This window comes from Sorex araneus, chromosome 3, assembly GCF_027595985.1.
Source record: "Sorex araneus isolate mSorAra2 chromosome 3, mSorAra2.pri, whole genome shotgun sequence".
NCBI classification, from domain to species: Eukaryota; Metazoa; Chordata; class Mammalia; order Eulipotyphla; family Soricidae; genus Sorex; species Sorex araneus.
The window spans coordinates 216,389,462-216,417,315 of record NC_073304.1 but is presented as its reverse complement, the minus strand read 5'-3'; the positions used below and the strand labels follow the sequence as shown (position 1 = coordinate 216,417,315).

Genomic DNA, 27,854 nt, shown 5'->3' with positions numbered 1-27,854 from the left:
GCAAACCACATCCTTCCCCTCCCCTAGACAGAGCTGCAAATCTGTGTCACTTCCCACGGTTTCCTCGCCTGCCCCCCCCCCAAAGCTGTAGCGCAGAGAGGGGGCTCAGTTTTGTCCCCCCAGTGAAGGGGGCCTGCTCCCTTCTGGGGGCGTCTCCTGACTCTGCCTAGGAGATAGCAATCTTCCCCCAGAGGCAACACCACCACCTCCCTTGTGCCCCCAGCCCCGGTGGAGAGAAAGCACCAATCTAATCCAGCCTGGGCCCCTTCAAATCTCCCCTCACTCCCCTCACTCCCTGCCCCTGCACCCCGAGCCTGGGCAAGGCGGGAGAACTCAGATTCTGGGAGATGAGAAGGGGTGGGGCGGGAGGGGCAGTGGAGGGCTCGGTTCCAGTGCACGAAATCATTTGGAGCCCTCATCCTCTCCCCGACCCCGCCCTTGGGGGGGGAAGGGCACCCTCACCATCCAGAGTGGGAGCTGACTTTGGTTCCAAGTGGGCGGCCCTGGGCAAGGAGCAGTCTTCTAAGCATCCCGGAAGGAAAGATCCTTCGCAGTGGTAGCGGGGCGGGGGCAGGGAGTCAGAGAGCATTGAGAAGAAGATGCAGAAAATGCTGCTGAAGTCTATCATTTCTTCCTAACTGAGATTTAGCATCAATAAAAAGTATGTCTGAGGTCATCACAACTGCCCCCCTCCCCCCACAGCCCTTGCACGTGCCTAAGAAATTGCTTCTGCAGGAACCCCCCCTCCCCCCGGCACAATCAGCTCCCATCTGTCTTACAAAGTCTTATCAACAGGAATATTAATATTATTTTCAGTATCAGAAAAAAACCAGTTGAGCAGCACAGGCAAAAATATATCTGCACTACGTTTCTGTCGTTGCCAAAAATAGACACATCTTCTTTTCTTTATTTAAAAAAAAAAGTAAGAAAACAAAAACCCACAACAAAAACCCAAACAGAAACACACACTCGCGCACGCGCACACACACACACACACACACACACACACACACACACACACACAGGAAATCCACACATGCAGAGACAAACAAGACAAGAGCATCAGGGGAAGCCGGAAAAGCACCCGCCTGCCCACCCAGTCCCACTGCCCAGTGCCCGGTGCACGCCCCCCCCACACACACACAGGCCGTCTGCCCTCTCCCCACCCCAAAGCCTTTGTCACTAATGACTGTGGCCAGGTGCCAACTCAGGTGTGAGCTTTGGGGGTGAGTGAGTTATAGCTGGTGGGTGAAGGGACAGCCAGGTGAAGCTTCAATCCTCCCGGGTGAGCAAGGGTGAAGGGATGTGGGAGGGACCTTTACACTAGAGAAAGTGGCACTTTACCCCCCACCTCCACCCCAGCCCCCCAACCTCTGGAGCTCCCCGGTGCCAGGGAAGCCACTCCCAGTGTGAGGAAGGACAGGACAGCCCCGGGGGGGGGGGGGCGGCGCAGCAGGTGACCCGGTAGTGGAGGGGAGGCAATTACCCTGATTGGAAGCCCCCAGCCCTGCTTCTCTCCCAGACTGGGGGTCTGCCCTGGTTTCTCTTGACCAGTCATGCCCCGGGAAGGGACCAGTTTGGTGAGGTGGGGAGAGGGCGAACAAGAGCTGAGGGCTCCCCACCTCGGCCGCTGCCGGGTCTGGGCTTGGCTCCCATCCCTGCCTTCAGCGGCCCTTGACCCAGGGACACACAGACACACACCGACACAGACACACAGACGCACACGCTTGCTGAGTCAGGCAGCTCCATCTCTCCACCCTCTCGGCACTCCTAAACCCAATAGTGCAAACAAGGGGCAGCGCACGAGGGGCCCCCCGGAGGCGGGACTGACCAACCTGCCCTTCCTCGGGACCCTCATGGGAGGGTTTCCCACAAGCTCAGCTTGTGACCCTGGTTGGAGGGCGGGGGGAGGGGGTCTCCCTGCTGCCCTCAGCCCAGGCTGGGGAGGAACGACCGTGAAGGAGGCCCCCGTCTCCCCGGCTTGCCGGCCCCCCACTCCTTCCCATGCAAGTGCTGATCCATTTTGTGCGGCGGGTCCGACCAACCCCCCCCACTTACGCCTTGGCCCACTGCTCTCTGGGGACCTCGAAACATTTTTGAGCACGGGTGCGCCTGGGGTGGGCTTGCAGCCTGTCCTCCCTCTTAGCCCCTCGCGGAAGGGCCAGCAGGGGCAGGCGCTCTCCTCTCCGTCTGTCCTCGGGACTAGGAGCGCCCCACGTGCCCCAGGCTCTCCAGTGTCTGGGCGCGGGCCTGCTCCGAGCTGGGCCACCTCAGGCCAGGACGCGTCTCCTCCATCGGGGAGTCGGGAGGTGAGGGCTTAGCCTTTCTCCTGGTTGGCCGACACTCCTTTGTCAGCGGTCTGCAAAGAGAGGGAGGCGGGCTGGGGTCCCCTGTGCTGCAGCCCGCACAGGAAACCCCGCCAGGCCCCCCTCGCCGGGCTTCTGGTGGCTGCAGAATGGGGTGAAGTGGGGGAAAGTCATCCAGAGTGAAGGGCCCGGCTAGGTGGGCATCTTCCTGTTCTTTTTCCCTTTGGTTTTTGAGCCCAGGCAGTGCTCAGGGCTCACCCCTGGCGGGACTTGGGGGGCCCCAAAAGCATTCTGGGTATAGAACCCAAGGTTGGCTGCCTGCAAGGCATGAGCTTTACCCACTGTTCTATCTCTCGGACCCCACAGTGGGCAGTTTCAAGCCAGGCAGGGCTCTGGGACCCAGTCTTCAGCTCTAGCCCTGAGGTGGGGCACGGGGGAGGAAGCGCCACCGCCAGCATGGGTCTTCACGGAGGCAGGTGCCTTCTAACCTGGGGCCTTGACCCCGAGATCTCCTCTGAGGTCAGCGCGCGTCTTTCTCAGCTCGGCAGGCTGGCCTCGGGGCCACTTGTGACCCTACCATCTGCCGTGTGCGCTCTGCCCGGAGAAAAGGGGGACAGCTCAGCCTGGCCTTACTCACCCCTCCTTTGGGGCCACTGCCACTGCCGTCCGCCCCCGACAGGCTGAGGAAGGGATTGGTCTGGGCAGTGAGGACCGGAGGTCCGCCCGCGGCTGCCACCGCTGCGGCCGCAGCTGCCGCGGCCATGAGACTTGTGTTGTTGCTGAGCGAAGGGGCCACCAGCGCCCCGGCGGGCAGCAGGGGTGGAGCCGATGCCGTGGGCAGCAGGCCAGGGGTGCCCGCAGACAGCAGCGGGGTGGAGCTTCCTGCCAGCAGGCTGGCCATGGGCAGCTGGGAGCCCCCGGCCATCTGCAGTCGCTGCAGCTCCCGCTTCTGCTGCTGGATCTGCTGGATCATCTGGTAGACCACGGTCTGGTGCTCCTGCAAGGGCCCAGAGTCAGGGATGGGGTGCCAGGCCGGAGCCTTGGGCAGACACCCGCGCCCCCCCGCCCCCGCCAGACATATTCAGCCTCCTGTTCTGGTTTTGTTCTGGAGCCACAGTGGTGGTGCTCAGGGATCACTCCCGGCAGGCTCGGGGGACCATAAGGGGTGCCGGGGATCGAACCTGGGTGAGCTGCATGCAAGGCGAGTGCCCAACCTGCTGCACTATCGCTCCGGCCCATGGGGCACCTCCGTCCACCTCCTGTCTCCACCTTCCCTCTGCCTCAGCCTGGCCAGGAAAGTGGTGCCCCGGCGGGTGTCCACTCCCTGGGGCCCTACCTGCCCCCCCCCCAGCTGTTCTGGCAGTCACGAAAGTAGCCCCGGGCGGTATCACCCCAAGCTGAGAAGCACAAAACTAGGTCAAGCCATGTCCAGCTCCCCGCTTTCTGTCCCTTGCGCCCCCAGGCTCCAGCTGCGGGGCAGGGCGGAGGAGGGCAGCGGGCGGGCGTTACCGGGGTGAGCTGCGGCGAGGCGAGGAGCTGCTGCAGCTGCTGGAGCTGCTCGTGCTGCTGCAGGAGCTGTCTCTGCTGCTCGCTGAGGCTGCGGCGGGGACAGAGCCCACACATGGGAAGGAGCCTGGCCGCGCGGCCCCCTGCCACCCCGGGAGAAGCCCCCGACTCCCTCAGAGGGCCCGAGAGACCTGGCAGGAGGGGCGTGAGAGGGAAGAGCCTGGCCAGGAGAGGTGGGGGAGAGGCCACTTGCCAGCCGGCATCTAGGGTCGCCCCCTGGGTGGAGACCCTGTAAGCCGGGGTGGGGGCATCTTCTTGGGGACCACAGGTGTTTTGGGGGGGGTCCCTCCCAGAGCCAGCCTCCCCTGCCCTTTCCCGGGGCTGAGCTCTCCCTCACCTGTTGAGACAACCTGGCAGCTGCAGCGTGGGGGCCCCGCCAGCCTGGCTCAAGCCTGCAGGGTTGGGGGCAGCGGCCCCATTCAACCCCCCCAGAAGCCCATTGAGGGGCAGGGCCCCGCTGCCCGCCAGCCCCCCCAACAGCCCCTCAGCCATGGGCAGCGCCCCCAGCCCCGCGGCCCCGGGTGCCCGGCCGGATGCCCGGCCCAACCCATTCTGCGGCGGGAGCGGGGCCCCGGGCAGGCTCTGCTGGAGCAGGGGCAGCGGTGGGGGCGTGCTGTGGAAGGACAGCGACGAGCTGCTGCGGCTCGGGCAGCCTGAGTGCGGGTCCTGGGGAGGGAGGGGGAAGGGGGGGTCAGAGGGGCAGAGGGCCCCGCCCCTGGCCCAGCACCCACTAACACTCCCCGCCCCCCTCGCGCCCAGGCACAGCCCCCCAGGACTAAGAAGCAAGGCCCAGGGAGCCAGGGTCACTCCATCCCCAAATCATCTTCACTAGTCACTGCAACAGGCCACTTCCCGGGTGGGGGGGGCCCAGCGCTCCTCCTCATCCTTGTTCATAATAAAGGGACAGGGTTGACCATCAGGGAGCGGACCCCGGGGCCAACGCTCCACCTGTACGAGCTTCTCAGTCCCACGTTAGGGGGGAAGCCGTAGATCACTGTATCTTATTTTCGGGTGGTGCGCGGGATTGAACCCAGTGCCTCACCATGCGAGGCAGGTGCCTGAGCTACGTCCAGGGCCTTGATTCTTAAAGCTTAGAAACTCGGAAGGCAAGAGGGCGGCAGCGGGAGGGAAAGGCTCGGGGCTCCGTGGCCGGGGCGGCTGCGCAGTCAGCTCCCCCGTCACCTGCGGCGTAATAGCAGCACCCATCTCACAGGCTACTGTTCACACTCAGTGAACCAGCGCTGGGAGACCTTCAGCACAGAGGGCATGGCCAAGGGCAAGTGCAATTAATGCGAGCTGTTATTATGATCATTACTGCCCAAGCCCCACAGCACAGTAAGCGGCAGGGAGAACCAAAACCCACTTTAACTTCAGTAATAACCACAATATAACAATAGCGTGGGCTACCCCCACCGCCACCAATTACGCAGGGATTATTTCGTGTGAGGCACTGTAATAAACCCTTCACTGACACTTCTCAGAAAAGCCTTCTCCAACCACCTTCACACCATTGACAGCAGAATGCCCCCCCGCCCCCGCCCGCTCCCTCACCCTCACCCCGCCTCCAGTTCTTCCTAGCCTGGCCCTCGCCCTGGTTTGTAATTATGGACTGTCTTCTCCGATTTAGCCTAGCTCCTGAAGCAGGACTGTGGCTCCGACTACTAAGCCAAGCACAAAGTAGGTCCCTCCTAATTGCTTCGCATTTAAGGAATGAACCCATACACTGGCCGATCAGTTAACCAGTGCAGGGCCTGTCCCTTCACTGCCGTGAAGCGAGATGGGCCCAGAGACCCCTGCCACCTCTTTCCCTCATTACCCACCCCCTCTCTCCCTGCAACGCCCACCTCGGAAGACGTGGACAGCGAGTTGTCCAGGCCGAGGCTGTTCTTCCCTGGGGGGCTCTTGCTGGTGCTCACGGAATCGCTGCTGCCGGCTGGGGGAGGGAATGAGGGGCGACGAAGGTGCGGGGCTGAGCGACAGCCCAGCAGAGACCCCGTCCTCCGCGGCGGGGTGGGTCCCTCACCTTGGGGAGGCAGGCCATAGGGTGCAGGGACGGGGCCGTTGGTGGCCGGAATGGCGGCAGGCAGGGCGGGGAAGGGCACAGAGAGCTGCACGTTGAGAATCTGCAGTCGTTCTTTCTTGGCCGTCAGACTCAAAATCTGCTCCTGGAGCCGCTGGTTTTCCTTCTGCAGCGCGTGCAGCGCCTTCAACATCTCCACTACTGCAGAGAGAGGGCGGGGCACGCTGAGCCCCGCGGGGCTGGGGCGGGGCCAGGGGCGGGGCCAGGGGCGGGGCCTGGAGGGATGCGGTCCCGGTTCTAGACCGAGCCTAGCAGACCTGGGGATGGGTCGGGGAGACATAGAGGCTGGGGTGAAGGCGCTGAGATTGCTAAAGATTGCTCAGGGTGGTGGGGCCGAGGTGGCAAGAAGCAAGTGCCCGGCCGCGGGTGAGTTGGGGAAGGAAGGGAAAAAAATAAATAAATCCTAAGAAAGATGGGCAGATGTGAGGTCTGGGTCAGGAGAAGCATGAGCCGACAGAGCGGATACAGGGTCAGGAAGAGCAGGGCGGGCAACTATGCATGAGGAAAGGTGGCTTCGTACTGGCAGGAGTGAAAGTCGATAGGGTTACACCCAAGGGTGCTCAGGCTGGGGAGCCAAAGCACGCCCTGGTGCCCCCCAGCTTTCCAGCCATCTTCCCAACACTGGGGGTTTAGTTTAAAGGCTTTTGGGGGCCTTGGGAGCACTGGGGGCGGGTCTGGGGCCAGGTCTCTCAGCCCACTGCCACCCCTCCTCACTGTTGACACCGGCCTCGCCGTCACCCTGCTTCTCCAGGAGCTGCTCCATGTTCGTGGTCCCGGGGGCCGCAGGGTCCAGCTGGCTGGCCCCACACGGAGCAGAAGCCGTCTGGTCGAAGAGCGCCGGGAGGCTGCTGATGGGGGACCTGGTCTCGGAAGGGAAAACTGGGTTCAGGCTTCCCCCAAGTCCCCATGCTTTCCCAGCTCCCACACTCCCCCTTCAGGGGTTCCGGGTCCCTCCCCCTGGGTTCCCACACTCTCCGCCCCCTTCCCAGTGGACTGTGGTTCCAACCCCCTCCCAGGGCCCCCTCCCTCACATGGAAGACAGACTCTCCTGGGGGGAGGTCCCCCGACACCGGAAGCTGCAGTCCTCCAGATCTGGCTCTTGGAAGGAGAAGGGGGACAGGAATCAGTGGAGAAAGGGCTCCAGATCCCAGATGATCTCTTGCCAGAGAAGTAGGGATAGGATCTGGGACCTTATGGCAGATCCCCTTCCCAGGGATCTCCCATCCCAGATTAGTAGTGAGAGCTCCAGAAGGCGCTGGGAGCCCTTGGGAGGCTAAGAGAAGCGATCTTGTCTCTCTCTCTCTCTTTCTCTCTTTCTTGGTTGTTTGGTTTTTGGGGCCACAACTAGCTGTGTTTAGGGCTGACTTCTGACTCTCAGCTTAGGGATCACTCCTGGCAGGCTCTGGGACCATCTGTGGTGCCCAGGATGAGATCTGGGTCAGCCACTGGCAGCTCCAGCCCGGACACCCTGCTTGCTCTGAATCTAGCTGGAAAGCTCCATGCCCAAGCGACTACAAGTCCAACTCCCAGTTTCTTTCTTCTTTTTTTGTGGTGCCTGGAATCAAACACTGGGTCTCACCAAGTCCTCAGTGAGCATCTCTAGCCCTCCCTCACCACCCATCTTTTTTTTAAGCTACAGAATTGAATTGTGGGCTGGAGCAATAGTACAGCAAGGAGGGCACTTGAATTGCACGCAGAGAGGAGTTTAAGTCCTGATACTACATATGGTCCACGATCCCTGCCAGGAGATCCCTGAGCGCTGAGCCAGGAATAAACCCTGTACTCCAGCACATGTGACCCAAAATTGGGGGGGAGGGGAAGAGCTAAAGTCATAGAGTTGGAATCAAGCCAGATCTACCTAGATTGAAGTGGTACCTGGTATGTGCTGTGTGGCCTTGGGCATGAAACTAACCTCTCTGTGGTGACTGTTATGAGAAGTATAATAAAGTAATAGGTGCTAAGGGTTTTAGCTGGCATGCAGCAAACTAGCAATTATCATAGACAACTTTGTCAGATTTTTTTTAAAAAATTCAGTCAGGAGGCAAAATTGGGCCAGTTACCCTGCAACCAGCAGTGTTAGGATGAAGGGAATCCAACTCAGGGATTCCCTCACACATGCTAGGCATGTGTTCTACTACTGAAACCACCTGGAAAACGACCTCCTGGGGGGTGGGGATGGTCTTGATCCTGGGCTGAGTAGGCCCCTTTAAGCAGGCTACCTGAACTGCAGGCGTGGGCATTAGCCCCGCCTCCCTAGCAGGCCAGAAGGTGCCTCTACACCAATCAGCTTGTTAGGGTTGGGTTGTACCACTTACTAGCCGCTCCCTTAACTCCTAAGTGTCTGGAGGGCGGGTTGCCCAGCTGCCAGGACCACAGCAAGTGCTGGTCCCAAAGGCCTCTAAGAGGCAGTGAGCAGCTCTGGTGCAAGGATAAGCAAGCCTGCCCTCTACTCTGCTCTCCCTACTTACTTTGGCTGCTGTGAGCTCCAGGGAGATGGAGCAATGATTCTGTCCAGCTCTCACCCATTCGGATTTTTTGTTTGTTGGGGTGCAGCACCTGGGCTGTACTCAGGGATCACTCCTGGCAGGGCTCAGGGGACCACATGTGGTGCCAGGCTGGGCCCAGTGCAAGATGAGAACCCTACCCATTGCAGCCCTCCCCTGCAACCCCCACTCACCCACCCAGTTTTAAGGTTAAAATGCAAGTTACTTGTCTGTGAAAAAAAAAAAAAAAAGAAAACCGCTTTTCTGTTCTGTTTTGTTGTTTGGGCCACACTGGCAGTATTCAGTGGTTACTCCTGCTTCAGCTCTCAGGGATTACTCCTGGTGGGCTTGGAGGACCACATGGGGCTCCAGGGACTGAACCTGGTTTGGTCGCATGCAAAGCAAGTGCCCTACCCACTGTACTATCTATCTCTCTGGCCCCCATAACACCCTCCCCTCAGATTGGGCAACGGCCGGAGGGAGGGGGCAGCCAGAAAACCCTCCTATCCTTTCTGGGGGTGACATGCAGGGGCACGGGTTGGTCCCCTCAGGCCTTTGGGAAGGGGGATGGGGTCACATACCTGTGTGGCTGCTCTCGGCTTGGGTGAGGAGGGGATTAATGGCACCCATGGGGGTTCCAAAGATGTGGGTAGAAGGGAGGCTAAAGGTGGAGCCAGCCAGAGAAAACACCTAAGGGAAGAAGGAGGCAGAGTCCCACTGGTGGTTATTCTGGGATCTAGGGCGCAACAGTGTAGACGGGGGTGGTGGGGATCAGGCAGGCTACGAGGGAAGCCCTAGCGTTTGTTCGTTCCTGTGGGGATCAGTCCGACCTTTCCGGGTCCTCGAGGGCTGGGGTCCTGGCAGCATGTCCCCCTCCTGCCCCAGAGATGGAGGAGGAAGACCTCACCTGAGTGGTGGAAATAGAAGCAGAGGAGGAGGGGAGGGTGCTGGTGAATGGGGAGCGGCTGAGGCAGGGCAGGGCCGAGGTCCCTGGGGGGCCCAGCAGGCTGGAGGAGAGGGGGGTGCTGCAGACAGCCCGAAGCATGGCGCCGCCGTGGGAGATTGGGTCCTTATTACTGGTGTAGATGCCTGTGGGCGCGCGGACACGGGAAAAGCAGAAGTCACTGCCCACAGAGCCCACGGTCAAGGGTGTCGGGCCTCCGAGCCCTTCTCAGGCTGGATCTGGCCATACACACCCCCACCCTCACTGCCAGTCTAACCTTCCGGAGCCGGAACGCCACTCCTGCCTGGGTGTCAGACATGCCCGCCTCAGAGACTGCCCTGCCTAGGCTCGGGAGCACTTTTTGGGGGGTGGCAGCGGTTGGGGTTGGGGCCATACCAACACTGCTCAGGGCCTACTCCTGGCTCTGCGCTCAGGGATCACTCTTGGCAGGGCTGGGCAACCCTTTGGGGTGCCAGAAGCTGAACTCCCGGCTGTGTGCCAGGCAAGCACCTCCCTACCCCAGGCCTGGGAGCTTCAAGCTTCACTCGCTTCTCCAACGAAACTCAGGGAGTCCTACCGGCAATCTGCCATCTCTACCGCCACCCCTCAGAGGGTTGGAGGTGACCTTGGGCTCCATCCTTATCTGTCCTGAGTCACGCCCTAGAGTAGTTTCTACCAGAGTTCCTTCTGGGCCCCCACTAAACCCCCCCCAGGTGCTCACTCACCTGCCCCCAGCAAGGGGGACTCCAGGCTCAGGCTGGGCAGGCTCCCGGCAGGCCCAAAGGTACGGGAGGCCAGACCACCCAGGCCGGAGCTGACCAGGGACCCTCCGGAGAAGGGGGAGGCAGCCGTGGCAGTGAAGCCCGCCAGCTGGGCCGCAGGCAGTGAGGGGGCCGCTGTGGCCCCCGCACCCTCCTTGTTCCGGCTGCCCTTGGGGCGGCCTGGCCCGTGTCTGCTCCTCTTGCTGGCTTTGTGCTTCTTCTCCTTCAGGCCTGTCTCGGGGGGCTCCTCAGTAGGCACAGAGGCAGCACTCAGGGTGGGCATTCGCTTATGGGTGCCTGCGGAGGCCCCGGACCCCGAGACATGGGGAGACTTATAGTCCCCAGGGGAGGGGGCCCGGGCCCGGGCAGAGCCAGAGGGGGTGGTGGAGAAGCGCATGATGGGCCCAAAGCCAGAGAAGACCACCTTCTGCTCAAAGAGGTCAGCCTTGTGGGGCTCGGGGGCGGGGGGCGAGGGGGGGCCCGGCGGGGAGGGGGCTGCGGGCTTGGAGTACTTGTCTTCTTCCGGCTGCTCCAGCTTGGGGAGTGCAGAGAAGTCGGGGGAGCTCTGCACGGAGGAGCCTAGACACAGGGAAAGGGAGTTTGTGGGGCCAGATCCCCTGACCCACCTGCCACCCCGCACTCGGCTTGCCTGGGGTCTTGATCCAGCCCCCCACTATGCCAGTGTCCTGGAATGAGTGTGCCCCTCCAGCTTGCCCACCGGCAGCGACCCCTAATGGCTGGCTGGCCTCAGGGCCTCATGGGATGGGAGGGAGGGCTGGTACTCTCTTCGTTTTGGGGGTCACATCCGGCAATGCTCAGGAGTTACTTCCAACTCTGCACTCAGGAACTACTCAGGTGGGGCTCGGGGGACCGTATGGAGTGCTGGGGATCGAACCCGAGCCAGCTGCATGCAAGGCAAGTGCCCTACCTGCCATCCTATCCCTCCAGCCACGCTGCTGCGTTTAAAAACAGCACCTTGGGCACCTCGCAGCTGGAGCTGGGAAGACCCCTACGGAGCTGGAGAAGTGGGCCCCGGAGTGAAGGGAGTGTGTGGGGAGGGCCCCGGCTCAGGTGAAGAGCAAACGGTATGCATGGGGGCAAGCAGAAGCTGCTGCTGGAGAAGCACCAGCTCACGGGCGGGCCGTCTCCTGGAGAAGACCCCTACTCACCTGCAGGCTGAAAGGGTCCCCCAGAAGAGGAGGAGGAGGACGAGGAGGAGGAGGAGGAGGAGGAGGAGGAGGAGGAGGAAGAGGATGCGGATGCGGAAGTGAACCCGCTGGTGCCTTTCCCACTGCTCAGTTTCTTGCCCTTGTGGCTCAGGCCGTGGCTGGAAGACTTTTTCCCCTTGGGGTCCCGGCTGTTCTCCGAGGTGTCCTGAGTGCTGGCTTCGTGGTGGGAGGAAGCAGAAGCCGAGGGGACCTGAGGGATGGAGGCGGGGGAGGGAGGCAGGTTCAAGGCTAGCTGCCCGGGTGTAGGCTCGTCTGGACGTGGCCGTGGAGCTGGACTCTCATGTCCTTCCTGGTTGGCTTCAGGAAGTCCAGGCCAGGGAGAATGGGGGGACAGGGAGCCCCTAGAGCCAGGAGATGGGGAGACAACTGTGGACCTTGAGGAGAGGGCAGTGCTCTAAACCCGAAGTGCTGTCTGGCCCTCACGCAGGGAAGAGGAGGGCGGGGACAGATGCAGCAGTGTCATGTCTGTCCATTCTCTTGGGTTCTTCGTTTAAGAAACACTTGGGGAGGGCCGGAGTGATGGTGCAGCGGGGAGAGCTCTTGCCTTGCGTGCGGTCAACCTGGGCTTAATTCCCAGCATCCCATAGGATTCCCTGAGCACCGCCAGGAGTGGTTCCTGTGTGCAGAGCCAGGAGTAACCCCTGAGCCTTGCTGAGGGTGGCCCAGAAACAGAAAGAAAGACACACCCATGGACGGCCAGGGCAGTAGTACAGCAGGTAGGGCACTTGCCTTACATGCAACTGACTCAGATCGGATCCCTCATACGGTCCCTTGAGCCCACCGGGAGTGATTCCTGAGCATAGACACAGGAGCTAGCTGGGTATGGCCCAAAAACAAAAACAAAAAGAGAGAGAGAAAGGAAGGAAGGAAGGAAGGAAGGAAGGAAGGAAGGAAGGAAGGAAGGAAGGAAGGAAGGAAGGAAGGAAGGAAGGAAGGAAGGAAGGAAGGAAGGAAGGAAGGAAGGAAGGAAGGAAGGAAGGAAGGAAAGAAGGAGAGAGGATACCCAGAGAGACAGAGAGAGACAGAGAAAGAGAGGATACTGAGGCGGGGAGGATACGGAGCGGGGGGGAAGAGCGGGAGAGAGGGCGAGAGAGAGAGAGACAGAGACAGAGAGGCCAGAGAGTATAGGAGGGAATGATCCTTGAGTGCAGAGCCAAGAGTAAACCCTGCACACAGCGGAGTGTGCCCCCCCCGAAAAATAAAATAATAAATTGAAAAGTAAAAGAAAAAGGAGTATCTAGGGAGGCTTAAGAGGGCCCCACCTATGGCTCCTGACTCCTTACAGGACTCGGGCTGGAGGGAAGGCTCAATGGGCTGGGGCAGGCTGTGCATGTGGAAGGCCCAGGGTTGACATCTGCTTCCAACCCCAGCAGCTCTGCCTGGTCTCCTGAGCACGGAGCCGGGAACAGATCCTGAGCGCCAATGAGTGTGGCCCTCCCCCAACCCAAAACAACAACAAAAAGTCCAGCTTGGCGGTGGGGGGTGGGGTAGTCGGAGCTGGCTCTTGCCCAGAAGTGCAAGCATGAGGCATGACCCCAAAGCCACCCATCTGTGACGGGCCTGGTCCAGCCGCTCTGCTCGGCCAACGCCACCGGAAGAGACAAGCGATGGGGTCGGAGAGACGGGACAGGGTTAAGACACTGGCCCTGCACGTGGGCAGCCTCGGTTTGGTCCCCGGCAGCACCACATGTGCTTCCCCAAGCACCATCAGGAGTGATTCCTGAGGAGGATCGGAAGTAGCCCTGGGCACCACCGGGTGTGGCCCCAAACAAACAAAATTAATTAAAAATGAAAAGTCCCATGAGCCCTGTGGCCTGGGCAGCAGAGCCACCGTCACTGCGACAACAGTGGGAAAGGGGGACACTCCAGCTCGGAAGCCCCTCTCCCGAGACACAGCCCTCTGCCCCCCGGTTTCCAGACCCTGCCAGGTCCTGGGCCCGGGTCTCGCGCCCACCCTGCAGTGTGCCTACTTGTTGCCTGTCAGGGCACGATGGCAGGCAGAGTGAGCTGTCACTGGTGACAAACCTGGTGGCTGTGGCTAACATGCCGCAGTGCCATGGACGGAAAACTCTTGGGGGGCAGGAAAGGGGAAGTTGGGCCACAGCTGGTGGTGCTCAGGGGTGACTCCTGGCTCTGTGCTCAAGGGTCACTCCCAGCAGTGTTCAGACCAGTATGCGGTGTTGGGGATGGAACGCAGATGTCCCACATCCAAGGCATGGGCTCCAGCCCACCGACCTCTCTCTCTGATCCGTGGGCACAATTTTTTGGGGGGATGGGTGGAGTGCACGGTACTTAGTGCTTACTCCTCCCTCTGTGTTCCTGGGACCTTATATGGGGATTGAACCAGGGCTGGCTGCAGGCAAGATAAGGAGCACCTGATCCAAGAGCCTTATCCAGGCCTCCTACCAACCCTCCGGCCCAGAACCTTGACCCCTCCCTTCATAGCTTTCAGGCAAATTCAACTTCTCTGCGCCCCAGCTTCTTCATTTATTATTAAAATAGCCACTTCATGGGATTATTTAGAGGATTATACAACTAATCCCCCCGTGCCCTGACTGTCCCTGTTCTAGAAGACAGCCTGGATGAGGAGTGGGGCTCCCTGGTACCCCAGGGGGCTCTCCTCCTCCTGGCAGGGACCACGAGGCTGGCCGGGGAAGCACCCAGCGCTGCCCCTCCCGGGATGGGGCCGGGTCTCTGTCTCCTCTTTGTTCTTTTCCACAGCTGGAGTTCTGAAGGGAGCCAGATGTGGTTCTGAGCCAGGGAGGAGAGGGGCGAGGGGGAGGGGAGCTGGCATGCTGGGGCGGGCAGAGGGGCGGGGGCTGAGGGCTCCACCATGTCCAGGAGGACACCCAGGCCCCTGGGGAGCACCCAGGATGGCTGGGAGAGAGGGCACAGGGCACAGGATGGAGCTTTCCCAGGTGAGCCTTGGGAAACAGGGAGGGGACAGGGTTACTGGGACAGTGACATCACCCTGGAAACCTGATACCTGGGCCTCGGAAGATGCCCAGGGCTCTGCCAACCTCCTGAGGCGGGTGCAGGGGACAGGGCTGATCATGGCGCCCTGCAGAAAGGCATTTTTGCAAACCCCCCACCTTTCCCGGAGTGGGGGGTGCAGGCAGCATGAACCACTCCCTGGCCTGGGGCAGGGCCTGCGCTGGCTCAGGAAGCTGGTGGCTGTTTCTGAGCCAGGCCCCACATACCAGGCTCCTACTGGGCAGGGTGGGGTGAATCCTGCCAGCCCCGCTTGCACACTGTGCTTACGCCCTCTGCCCCCCCCCACCAGCAGTGTCTTGACAGGCCAGAGTGGGGATACATTCCCTGACTTCTCCGGGACACCAGGTCCTAAGAACTGGGACGGCAAGCCTGAGGACAGGGTCCACAGCCCCGAGCCCAGAACTGAGGCCGGATCTGGACAGAGGCGGATGGGGACATCTGACAGCCAGCAGGGAGGGTAGTACCCCCATACCCTGCTGGCTGTCCAGTAATGGGTAGGGCTGAGGACCCAGCCCCTCTGCTAGGCTGGAAGCTGGAGGTGATTGACTGGGAGCAGCCCGGTCCCCCACTTGCTGGACCCCTCCCAGAAGCCCTCTTCCCGCTGCTGGGCGGGGCGCGGCCCTACCTTGTCAGCAGTGGGGACCACGGGTGGGGTGAGGGTGCTAGGGGGAGACTCAGGCCGCTTCTTGTGCTTCTGTTTAAGGCGTTCTTTGTCCTTTCGACTCTGGGGATGAGAAGTGAGCAGTGTGGGGTGGGGAACAATCAAGGGATGCAATGGCGAAAGTGGGGCAGGCACCCTCTCAGAGGCAGGCTCTCTAGGCATGCACCCCCCCACACACACACTATGGTGAGTAGAGAGTCAGGGCCTCACAAAACCAGCTACCCCTCCCCCACCAAAACTGCCTGCTAAAAATAGCTCATCCCATTATCACACGGTGCCACCATGCCACACACATGAGCATGCCCCTGCTCATGTGCATTTGTGTGTGTACATACACCTGATTGTGAGCATCTGTGCACATGCATCTGGTGTGAGCACGTGAGTGCGCATGTGTCTATGCATCCATGTATATGCATTTGTGAATGCATGCATGTGCATGCATCTGTGTGTGAGCATGTGAGTGTGCATGTGTGTATGTATCTCTGTGTATGCAGCTGTATGGGTGCATGTGAATTCGTGTGTATGCATCTGTGTGTGAACACATGTGTGTGCATGCATCTGTGTGAGCATGCATGTGCATCTGTGTGTACATGTGCATGCATCTGTGAGCACATGTGAGGGTGCCTGTGTGTATATGCATCTGTGCGTGAGTGCATGTGTGTGCATGTATGCATCCGTGTGTGGTGCATATGTGTGCATATGTATGCATGTATGAATACATGTCAGCTCATGTGTGCAAGCACATGAGTGCGTGTGCATGCATCTGTGTGCATGTGTGCACATGCATCTGCACATGTGCGTGCATGCAGAGTACAAAGGCGAAACAGGAAGAAAATTTTTGTTTGGCTTTCTGGGTCATACCCAGTGGTGCTCAGAGGCTACTCATGGCTCTGCACTCAGGAATCACGCCTGGAGGTACTCGGGGACCATATGGGATGCTGGGGATGGAACCGGGTCAGCCACATGCAAGGCAAACGCCCTCCCTGCTGTACTAGCACTCTGGCCTGGAAGGAGGGAAATGTTTACCTTCTTCTGGCCCCTCTCGTGGTGGGAAAGGTGCTTCTCCTGCTGGGTGGACGGAGAAGCTGAGCGGCTTCTCCGGCCAGTAATGAAGCCACTGCCGCCACCGCCGCCCGTGCCGCTAGAGTGCCGGGATGTCTTCTGAGGAGAAAACAAGGAGGCCTGCAGCCCTCTGACCAGCTCACAGGAGGGCCCCGGGGCCTGGTGCCTGGGGTGGGTCCCTCCTACCCTGCTGGTCACACAGAGGACCCCGGTACTCTCTGATGCTCGGCTCAGCCAAAGTCACAACCCCCAGCACAGCCTCACTTAGCCAGACACAGAGTCAGCCAGGACGCTGCGGAGGAGCTCCGCCCAGACCCCACTGGCCACCTCCTTCCACGGTGCCCCCCGCCCACAGCCATCTGGGACCCCTTTCTCAAGGCCTGTATTGCCCTGCACCCCGGTAAATGCCACTCCCCAGCACGCCTGCCCTGCTCCGCCCTCCAGCCACTCGCCTTCTGTCACCGACCACCCCCTCTACCTGCAGATCCTATTCTCCCCAAGGACAGGTGCCCTTAAGAAGAGGAAGAAACAGCCAACATCCCAATCCCACAACGACCTTTAAGCTCCCCCCTGCTTGCCACTGCTGCCTCTCAGGTCCCCCTTGACTTCCCGAGCACCAAGTTAGGAGGAACGCTAGCCCTTGTTCCAATAAATCGCTACCCAGACATGGGCACCCAAAGTCACCTTGCTGAGGGGCTGGGAGACAGCTCAAAGGGCAGGAGTGCAGGCCTTGAATGCCAGAGCTTGGTTCAGTGCCTGGCACCATACAGTCCCTTGGTTCTCTCTGACCAGAAGCCACCTTTGAGCATGGGCAGCAGATCCCTCCCAACCCTGTCCCCAACAATGCCAGGTCTGGCCCCAACACTGTAAGGGGGGAGTTGGAGAGTGCAGGAGTCAAAGCACTTGCCTGTGCATGGCCAGCCCAGGTTTGATCCCCAGCACCACACATGGACCTCATTTGGTCCCCTGAGCCCTGCCAGGAATGATCCCTGCACAGAGCTAAAAGTAAGCCCTGCGCACGCGCACGCATATACACAGACACACATACACACACACGCACTTACACAATACATACAACCTTGCAAAGTTCTAGACTCTCTCCTTCAAGAGAAAGTTTCAGACATTCCCTTTACACCTTGACCCCTGACCTAGGTGGGCACCGAGGGAACCCAGGCCCAGGCCTTAAATACCCAGAGCTGCCATCACCTGACAGTCACCTGACCACAGCCACTCAGTACCATCTAGAAACCAAACTCAGTTTCCCTCCCTTGTCCTACGTGTCCTGTTATCAAACGCCAGACACCAAGGCACTCATGGATGGCTCACCTGGACTCCCTGGACCGAACATCTCCGAGAAGAAGAGGGGGTAGCTACAGGCACATCCAACCAACAGCTGCTGCGTACCCTGGCCACAGCACCCCAAGATCTCAAGCTCTATCTGCCCAGAGCCAAGAGCCTGAACCCCACGGGCCACCCCCAAGTTCTGCTGCTCAGCCAGCCCCATGCGTGGCCAGTCTATCTGGACACAGCCTGAGAGTCCAGCTCACCCACAGCCTTCTCCCCGCTGTCTCCAGCCACCAGCCGAAGCACCTGAACCCCAGCTGAGCCTGCCAAGGTCATCGTTCCAGGAAGCCATTCCCATCAGCTCAGGCTCTGCTGCAGAACTCCCAACCCTGACACACAGGCCCCCTCAACCCCCCCACCGACCTACACACACACACACACACACACACACACACACACACACACACACACACACACACACACACACACACACACACACACACACACACACACACACACACACAGGCTGCTGCAGTTCACTTCAGGATTTGTCGGTCCCTTGCCTGCAAGTCCTTTCCAATCAGGCCGATTCCTCCGTGGAACCCATGTGCCAAACGAGCCACGGTCCTCCCCATGGAGCAGGCACTGCCCTCGCCGCCTCCACTCCGCTTGCCCTTTCACTCTGCCCAAACTGACCGGCAGGGGCAGGGCTGGAGGCTGGGTCCTGCCAACCGCCCCCCCCCCCACGCCTGAACTTCAAATCAGTCTTCAGCCGACAGAGAGCCAAGGGCAGGGACTGAGCTCTCTCCAGCTCTGTCCTCCCGCCACCAGGCGCCCGCCTGGCCCAGGGCCCATGCCCGCTAACCCCGGGCCGGCTGGCCCATGCGCACTTCCGGCACACCGGACTCACCATCTTGCTGAAGTGGTATTTGCAGTAGCCGCAGTACTTGACGTTGTCAACCTCTAGCACTTCTTCCTCACACAGCAGGCCTGCCATTTGGGCACTAACCGAGAGGTGTCAGTCTCAGAAGGACAGAGCCACACAGGAGACCAGCCACTCCCTGCCATCCTCCTGGACCCTAGGGAGCAATGCTAAGGCCACCCATGAGAGCACAGTCCTTGCCACCCGCCAGAGTCAGTAACGAGCCAGTCACCTGAGCAAACCTTGAAAGGGGCTGGTCCAGCTGGCCTGGGATCCCAGACAACTGGGGAGGGGGTGGGGAACACACGGGGACAGTCGGGGGTCTCACCAGGTGACATGGAAAGCTTGCCGACATCCGTGGCGGTTACAGGTCATGCAGGCTCCTGAGGCGGCCTTGCTCTCCCGGCCCTGCTCCTCACAGATGTAACATGTCTGCAGGACACAGGACAATCGTCCCCTCCTCCCCCTCCTGGGTGTCCTGGAGCCTCCCCGCTCCATCCCATCCCCTCCATGCTAGGACAGGGCTTCCTGACAGAAGGTGGATGGTGATGGAAATGCTCTAAGCTACTCTGACCAACCACGCAGGCTGGTGAGTGCTTCAGATGTGGCCAGTGTGACAGAGGAATGGCTTTGAAATGCTATTTAGCTATGATTGGTCTATACAGCCACCCAAGGTCTGCGGCTACTGCATTCTGGAGCAGACACCTTGATGGTAAGTCTGTCTGTCTTACTCTTTGGCCAGCCTCCTCCTGCCTCTGGGCCTTTGCACAGGCTCTTCCTGCTGCCTGGGACCTGGCACCCCTACCCCACCTCCTGCAGGCTGGTTCTATCTCCAGCACCCAGGCAAAATATGTCTTTCCCTAACCAGCTTATCTAAAGGAAGTCCTCAGGAGATGTTTTTTTTTTTTTTTGGTTTGTTAGTTTTGGGGCTACACCTGGCGTTACTCAGAGAGGACTCCTGGCTCTGAGCTCAAGGATCACTCATGCCAGGGCTCAGGGGACCATATGTGATGCTGGGGATTGAAATTGGGTCAGCCAAGTGCAAGGCAAGTGCCCTACCTACTGAGCTATCTCTCTGGCTCTTCATGAGGTATTCTTGATCGGGTACCTGGTTTGCTTTCTTCACAGCACTTACATTCACTGTGTTCGCCTAGTTACTGGCATGGACAGTGCGAGCACTCGCTCTCTCTCTCTCTCTCTCTCTCTCTCTCTCTCTCTCTCTCTCTCTCTCTCTCTCTCACACACACACACACACACACACACACACACAGACACTAGTGTGAACCCCATGGGGCAGGGCAGTCTTCATTACTATTGAGCCCCATGTCTGGTGCCACACCCAGGAATGGGCACACTGTGTTTTTCAAATGAAGAAAGGGGCGAGCAGTTTGGGGCTTTGATGGCCATGAGACAGTCCAGTACTAGAGAGTTCCAGAGCAGATGCATAAGCCCTGGCCCGTCAGTGGAAGGGGCCTCCCTGCCTCCTGAGTTCCCCGAACATGTCAGCTGGACAAAATCAGATCACACTGGCTACAGAGAGCGCTGGAGGGACCCCGGGGGGGGGGGGAGGAGTGGCTGGGAGGCGGGAGGTGGGGAGGGGTGCTGGTACTGGGCACGGCCATGGGGGGGGGGGCGCTGACCTTGTTGAAGCGATCATGAGGCACGTACTGCAGCACGATGGGTTCCATGGTAAGCACGTTGGCAAACTGCACCTCGGGGATGTAGAGGGCACACACCACGTGGGCCCAGCCTGGGGCAGTGTGAGGCCAGCCTCAGCAGTGACGGGGAGCGCCCGACACCGGTCCCACAGCCCCCACACTGCACACAGGCCCCTACTCCAGGGACAGCCGGGGAGGGAGAAGCCGGCCTCCACCCTGCCCCCGTCTGTCCCTGCCTTCCCGACCCTGCTCAGGGGCCCTTGCTGACCTCCACAGTGGGGCTAAGGGACCCCCTCACCTCCATTGTCAGTCCTCTTCAATGCCCCGTCTTTGTGTGGGCACAGCTCACACCTCTGGCAATGCAAGGGGGGGCACAGGGGTTGAGGGGGGGCCTGTGGAGCTGGGTCCTCCCTGAACATATCCAAGGGCCCCAGGGGGAAAGGATATTGGGAGAGAGGGGGTTCAGAGGAAGCAGAAGGGCCCTGGGTGGACAGCTTTCTAGTTTCTGACAGGTTGTCTACGCTCCACCAGAAAAGTTCACACACACGCACGAATGACAGGCCCGAGGCTGAGGTGAGGGACGGTGAGGTGGGGCTGCGGGCAATGGGTGTGCAGACAGGTGTGTAGGAAACAGGAAGTCCTGTGACATAGCTAAGTCCCACCCTAGCCCGAGTCCCCCTAGCTCCCCCCCCACACACACAGGTGCTCAGGGGAGGGGCTGGGGAGGGCGGCCACCAACTTACCACCCTGGCCGCACGCTCCTGAGATTCACATTTCCTGCAGAACCAGGGTCCCGTGGGCACCTGGACGATGCCATAGCAAGCTGGGAGGAGGAGAGCCAAGGAGCAACCCGGTCAGCCAGTGGCTCTGCCCAGGGAAAGTGGGGGAAAGGGTGGCCTCGGAAGGGAAGGACCACAGCGCATTCCAGCAGGGGGCGGGGCGGGGGTGCTGCTCCCGTGTCTGGGGGTCCCTCTGGACCCAGGTCAGCAGCAGCTGTACCCAACAGCCCTTGACCAGCCAGCAAGCACACATCCCAGACTCCAGCAGGGGTGGGAAGTCAAACCCTTGACCTTAAACTTCTGAAAGATCTAGCCCCCCCCTACCCCCCTATGCCCTCACCCTGATCTTTCTAGCCCAGTTTTCCAGCCTAGGCCGGGGGTCCATTCCTCCTCTTGGGGAATTATAAAAACCAGCCCACACAACTTTCTAGGTAGTCAAACACGTTTTGTTGTTATGGGGGGGAGGGGGGCATTTCTTAAAGGGCCAGTGAGGGAAGAGGCAGGGGAAGCCGGGGGTCCAGGGACCTCATCTCCGGCCTCGGCGGGGCAGCAGGTACCGGTCTCAAGTCAAGGCCAAAGGCAGGTGCAGGGCAGGGATGGAGTGCGGCGGGAAGCCTTGCCGCCTGCCGGCAGGGCTGTCCCAGGAAGTGGGGGCCCAGCTGGCTGTGCCAGACAGGCGGGAGATGCCAGCCTGCGCCCTCGGCAAGATTCCTCAAGGAGTTAACTCCCGAACCATGTGCTGCCGGGGGAAACTCCAAACCTCTCCTCCACGCCGGGCCCCTCGCCACCTCTCCGGCGCGCAGCCCTCCCGGAGGATTTGAGGCGTCCCTCTCCCTGGGGACCCTTCCCTCCCTTCCCGATTCCGCTCCTCCCAGCCTCCGGAAGCAGAAGGGGGGGGATGACCCCTCTTGACCTCTCCCTCCCGGAGCCGAGACCAAAATAACCAGGCAGGAGGGGGACACCTCGCAGGTAAACACTGGCCCCACGGCCGCGACACCAGCGCGGCGGGGTGCGGAGAGTGCACGCCTGGCCCCCTTAGACTGTCCCCAAACTCCCTCAACTTGGGGTGGGGGGCGCGGGGCTGGAACAATAGGCAAGAAAACAATGCCTGACCCGGTCCTCCAGGACCCGGCGGGGGGAGCCCCCCCACGCCTCCCTTCCCTTCAGGTGGGGTGGGGGAAGGGCGCGCGAGCCCCGGGAGGTCTCCGGAGGGCGCGGCCGGGGGCGCCCCGCGCGCGCCACCCCCGGGGGGGTCCCGTCGCCCCCCCCCCCGCCCCGTCCCCGCGGGCCACCCCCGTACCTTGGTGGACAGCCACGCTGCACGCGTGCCCATCACAGTAGACCAGCGGGTTCTCGGCCCAGCCCCTCTCGTCCGAACATACGCAGCAGCCTCCTACCATCTCCTTCATACTCCCATGAGCTCCCTCCGGGGCTGGGGCGGGGGGCCGGCCGGCGGGGGTCGGGGGTCAGGGGGGAGGGAGGGAGCGGGGGGCCGCGCGCCTCCTCGCTCCCTCCTCCGCCGCCGCCGCCGCTTCTTTTCTTTGCCTCCTCCTTCCTCCTCCTCCTCGGCGTCCTCCTCCTCCTCCTCCTCCTCCCCCTCCTCCTCCTCCTCCTCCTCGCTCGCTCTGTCTGGCCGCCCCCCCCGCGGTGCTCTCGCCCTCATGCCCCGACGGGCCCCCCCCAACAATGAGCCCCGCGCGCGCCGGGCTGGCCCCCTCGGCGCCGCGCGCCCCGCTACCAGCGCCGCCCGGCAGCCGCGCAGCCCGGGCCCGGCGGGGGAGGCGCCGAGTGGCACATCGCGGGCGCCCGCCCGCCCCGCGCCCGCCCCGCGCCCGCTCACGCGCCGCCCCCCCGGCCCCCCTGCCCGGCCGCGGCAGCCATGGCCGCGCGCCTCCGCTCGCTCCCGGCCCGCCCGCCGCCGGGTAAAGTCTTCGGTTCAGGGAACAAAGCCCGGCTGGGTAGGGAGCTTTTGGCTCGCCGCTTTTCTTTCTGCGACTCGGGCCGGGCACTGCCGAGCCCTCCTCGGCCGGCCCGGGGTGCGACCCCCGCAGCCCCCCCTCCCGCCAACTCGCGGGCTCGGGGGTCTGCCCTTCGCCCCCCGCCAGGAAACTTGGGGGGGACGGAGAGCAGGAAAGGGGCCACTGGCTGGAGCCGCGCGGACCGCTCCACCCTCTGGGTCCCGGGAGAGGTGTTTTGTGTTGGGGTGTTTGGTTTTTTTTCTGGAGGGGAGGGTGGAGTTTTCTATTTTTCTTTTTGGATGTGGAGCCCCACCTGGAGGTGCTCGGGGATCGCTCCCGGCTCCCGTTGGTGCTGGGGTGGGGCGGGGCTGGCGGGGCCGGGGATCGAACCCGCGGCTCCCGCAGGCAAAGCACTCGCTCCCGCCCCTTGAGTCATCTCCCGATTTGGACGGGGCGGGGGGGTGGGGTGTCCTCTGTGGGTAGCCGCAGGGCTCTTTGCTCGGAGGCCCCTTTGGAAGACAGGCATTTGTTCTTTCCACAAATTTTGAGGGACTGCGAGGCGCAGCGCGGGGAGAGTGAACAAACGGGCACCCCGGCCCTCGGGGCGCCTCCAGTCCAGCTCACGGACGCGCAGGCTCTCTGCGACTCCGGGGCTTGGAGGCACACCGACACCGCCCCCCCATCCCCTCCCAGCCACACCTCCTGAGCCTGCCTCGAGGAGACACTAACCCTGGGTCCAGCCCTGCGGGCGCACTTAGAGAACCCGGGAGTTACAGACCCACGACTGCGGATGCGCGGATGCTCACCAAGCACACCCCGAACGTTAACTCACACACAGCACCCTACAAGATGCAAGTCCCTGAAGTGGGGGATCTGGGGAAGAAATGATTCCCCCCCAAGACTTGTGTGGGCAAAGGGGGACGTGGTCACACCCCGCTACTTGCCAGAGGGGTGGGGGGATGGAGGCCCTCGAGGACCAAAGGTTACTTTCTGGAGGCGAGAGGTGGGGAGAAGGCAGTTCTCCGGGGCACCCGCGACACTTCAAAGACCTCGAGGCTGGGGACGCTTCCTGCGGGGGAGGGGCGGCGGAGCGGAGGGGGAAGACCCGCAGGGGGACAGGGGGAGGGGGAGGCCAGCCCCCCCCTTCGCGCACTGGCCCCTTGGCCGACTCTTCCGCCGGCACCGCCTCCTTTTCACCAGCACCTGTTCAACCGGAACATCAAGGGGCCGGGGCCGCCGCCACCCCTCCCTCCGCCTCTATTTAGTACCTTTCATCCGGGAAGGGGGGGGGGGTGAGTCCCCGCCCTGGAGGGGGGAGTGAGGCGGGGGAGAACTTGTCCTTGACCTGGTCTGTGGCGTCAGGGATTTACTCCCTTAATCCCCGCGAGGCTGCAGTTTGGGGAGGTCGAGAGAAGCTGCATTCTGGGCTGCAGCCCCCGCCGGGTCGCCCCTCTCCCGCCGGCACCTGGGAGGACTGCCAGGATGAGGGGCTCCGTCTGCATGGGTGGGGTGGGGGCGGGGGGCTGTCTGTGATGCTTCCTTGTCTGGGAGTGGGGGCTAAGAGCCAAAGGGGTGGTGGTGGGGGGGTGTCGCCCGCTGGTCCCAGGGCCGGAATCCCTGCGAGGATACCGCGAGACATCCGAGACATCCGTTCCTACGAAAAGTTAAGCACGACCCAGACGCGACGTCTCACGAGTTTCCAGCGTTTTCCTTTACTGGGAAGAAGACATTTTCAGGGAAATTAAACACACACACAAACACAAATGCCAGCCCCTTGAGCAGGGCACCAGTTTCGAAAAAGTTGAATAATTGCCGAGGGGACCCGCCACGACCAAGGGAGCCGCTAATTCGGGTTTCGTTGGAGAAGTCCCTGCTGAGAGGAGTGGGACCACCGGGGCGCGCCCTGCACAGCCTTTTGTTTCGGATGCACCGGCTCACAGGTGTCACAGCTAAACCCAAGCGACACTTGTGAGTTGACCAAGTGCATTCGGAACCGTCTTTCGTTTAATCTAACTCCCTACAGCTTCTGGGTGGCTGTCGGTTTGGGGGCTCTGAGCTCAGGATCACTCCTGGGGGGGCGCTCCAGGGACCATCCCTGCTGGCCTGGGGAGGGAACCCTGGTCGCCTGCAAGCAAGACCAGTGCCTTCCCCACCCGAGCATCTCACCGGCCCCCTAGTTACCCCACTTGATGGGTGGAACAAGAGAGGCTCCGGTGGACGGTGAGGTTTGCCCGAATCACAGCCTGAGGACTGCCAAGCAGGGATTCGAACCCAGTTGGTCCTCCGCGAAACCGGAGCTCTGCCAGGCGGCGCCCTGGGAAATCAGCCCCTCATCCGGGACGCCCCGTCCAGGACTCGCGCGGGTACGGGGCCTCGTGGAGCGGGGCTGGATGTGCGGGCAGGGCAGAGCGGGTGGAAACGACACCCCCGGGGCGCGGTTAAGCGCTCTTGCCCTCTCCGCCTGTTTTTCCTGAGCACCTACTACATGCTCACTCAAAACGAGAGGCAGCGACGGTTCAAGTTCATCGCGCTCTCCTGGCGGTGACGGGGTGTCCGCCGATCCTCAGCCGTGCCATTTTCGGCGAGTGACTCAACCTCACCGACTCCGCGGGCGGACGCCCCCCTGGCGAGCACCCCCTGGCGAGGCGCTAACGAAACACCCGGGTGCACAGTCGGCACCCGGGGCCCGCAAGCCCCGTCTCGGCGCCGCCGAGCGTGCCCGGGCGGCGCGTTCCCGCTCCCGCTTCCCGCCTCTGGCGTCCTCGCCCGGGCTGCGCGTCCAGCGGCGAAGGGACTGGGGCCGCCAGGACCAAACAGAAAATTATTTCCGCCCGCTCGGCCCGCCCCGCCCCGCCCCGCCCCGCCCGTCCCCGGAGCCAGAAGGGGATTGTGGGGCCGCCGCGGCCGCCGCGGGAGCCGAGCGGGGCGGAAGCGCGCGTCGCGCTGCTGCTCGGGCCCGACCGCGCCGGCGCCCGCGCCTCCCGGCCCGGCGGTCGGGGCGCACCGGGCGGCGCGCGCGGCTGCGGGGCTGCCTGCGGGCCCTGCCGAGCGGCTCCTCGCCGCGCGCCGGGGCGGCTGCGGGCGCGGTGACGTTTCGCTCCTGGCTCGCCGGGAGCCGGCGCGCAGCCGCCTCGCCCCGGTCCTGAGCGAACCCCGGGCGCCGGCGGGGAAGGAGCGCGCCTTGGCGCCCCCGGCTCGGCGGCTGCTTGGCGTTACCGCTGGCTCTCGCGAAAGCCAAGCCGCTGACCTTGGCGGCGTTCAGAGAGGTTAAGATCCTTTGCCCAGGTGACCCAGCCACGCGGGGAGAGCCGGGCTGGCTGGCTAGGTAGAGAGTGGGGTGGGGGGGCGCCAGCATCCGTGCCGGCAAGGCAGTGCTGGCCCAGAGACTCTCGGTTTCGGCCGCCCAGCCTGGCGACGGCGCTGCCGATCTGCTGGGCTTGACGTGAGCAGGGACACGGTCAGGTTCCGCCACCGCACCCGGATGGGTGATTTCCCCACCAAAGGTTATGATTCCACCCGGCTTGGGGTGCGAGTGTGCGTGAACAGGGTTTTCCTCAGTCAGATGAGAGGGAGAGAGAGACGCAAGGGAAGAGGAACTGGTGGGAGGGAGGGGAATTCCCCAAGCACTGGGCCAAGAGTCAACGATGATTATTGTAGAGGGACTCTGCTTTTCAGATGGCTTTACTGGAAGAGTATAGTATTTTGTGTCAAATCCTGTCTCCACCATTCACTTGTTACGGGACATAGCGTCATCTCAGTTTGCCAATCTGTCAAATGGGGCGCACTTGGGTCCCTCTCCCCTAACGTGAAGGCCATGGACACCTCCAGGTCCTGCAGGTGCTTTGAGGGCTAGAAGTGAATCCAGGCAATCCTTTCCATCATGTGAGGTCATCAGGAACATCCTTGAGAGCTTTAGGGTAGTGGGAAGGGAAAAGGATCAGGGTATGAGGTCACCATCTGATCAAACTTTTCCCGCAGGTACTGGAAGTCTGTCCCAGCCCTGCCCCCTAACCAGCTGTTTGACCTTGGGGTCTCCCTCACTGGTGTTTGGTTGGGTGGCGGTATTTTAAAAAATTCCCCCCCCACACACAGGAGTTAACATTTTGTGGTTGATGACTCTGCTTCAGAAGGTGAGGGGGTTTCCTGGCGGGGCAGGGGGTGACGGATGAGCAGCACATCTGCCCTGCCCTGTTCCTCTTTCCCCCCAGTTCCTCCTGGAGGCTGAGCCTCGTCCCTTCTCTTATCCTCAGGATGGCGCGGTACATCGTTTCAGCAGACTCTTCATTGAACCACGGGAGTGGGCCAGAGGAGAAAGGCAGCTAGCATCAGGGCTGGTGGGAGGGACAGACACGCAGAGAAATAGTTTCAGTGTGGGGTGATAAGGGTCCTGATACAACAGTGCTGACACAGGCACCCGGCAGGAAGGAAGGAACTGTGTGCTTGGAGTCAGGGAAGGCCTGTGCTGGAACAAGTGGGTGAAGGAGGCCTGGCGGGCAGATAAGGACAAGAAGACTCCAGGGGCCGGGAGGGGAGATGGGGGGGTTCGTTCAGAGGCACAGAGGCAGGGATCTGCCAAGAGCTTGGACAGTGGAACTGGGCAGCGCGATGACCACAAGGCAGCTTGTGGTGGGAGAGCGGGAGACGCAGCCAGCTGAAGACAGGAACCACAAGAAGGGACATTGGATATCTTGCTAAACTACTTGGACTTAATCCTGAGGGCAGTGGGAAGCCGCTAAGGGCTTAAGTAAGGGCTGCTGGGCCCTATTGGCATATGGGCTGTCAAGTCTGGGATCGGTTGAGGCGGGAGGGAGGCTGGAGGTTGGGAGATGGGTCTAGACAATGAGTTGAAGTGCATGTGAGGGCTGGAGAGACAGGACAGTGGCTAAGGCGCTGCCTTGCACGCAACCAACCCAGGTTCGATCCCCAGCATCCCATGTGGTCCACCGAGCTAGCCAGGAGTGATCCCTAAGTGCAAAGTCAGGAGTAAGTCCTGAGCACAGCCGGGAGTCACCCCCCCCCAAACAAAAACAAACAAGCCCTCAAAAAATATATGGTCCAGGGGCTGGAGTGATAGCACAGCGGGTAGGGTGTTTGCCTTGCACGCGGCCGACCCGTTCAATTTCCAGCATCCCATATGGTCCCCCAAGAACCACCAGGAGTAACTCCTG

General features: G+C 61.6%; 1 protein-coding gene across 7 annotated transcripts; it reads right to left on the bottom strand.

The window, feature by feature from the left end:
- Positions 1-354: 354 nt before the first annotated feature.
- MLLT6 (MLLT6, PHD finger containing) lies at positions 355-22,547 on the bottom strand. Of its 7 annotated transcripts, XM_055130613.1 has the most exons (21): positions 22,029-22,546; positions 20,693-20,772; positions 20,248-20,302; positions 19,932-20,041; positions 18,620-18,723; positions 18,280-18,373; positions 16,050-16,184; positions 14,988-15,086; positions 11,379-11,558; positions 11,309-11,348; positions 10,104-10,718; positions 9,343-9,524; positions 9,017-9,125; positions 6,984-7,050; positions 6,667-6,812; positions 5,896-6,093; positions 5,717-5,805; positions 4,210-4,538; positions 3,816-3,903; positions 2,944-3,303; positions 355-2,359 (listed from the first exon to the last, which is right to left on the bottom strand). In XM_055130613.1, the coding sequence occupies exons 1-21, from the start codon at positions 22,135-22,137 to the stop codon at positions 2,318-2,320; spliced, it is 3,231 nt and encodes a 1,076-aa protein (XP_054986588.1). In that variant the 5' UTR covers positions 22,138-22,546; the 3' UTR covers positions 355-2,317. The 7 variants fall into 7 exon arrangements, with proteins under 7 accessions (XP_054986588.1, XP_054986587.1, XP_054986586.1 ...); XM_055130612.1 differs by having other exon boundaries at positions 11,309-11,558; positions 16,050-16,181; positions 22,029-22,547; XM_055130611.1 differs by having other exon boundaries at positions 11,309-11,558.
- Between the last annotated feature and the right edge of the window lie 5,307 nt (positions 22,548-27,854).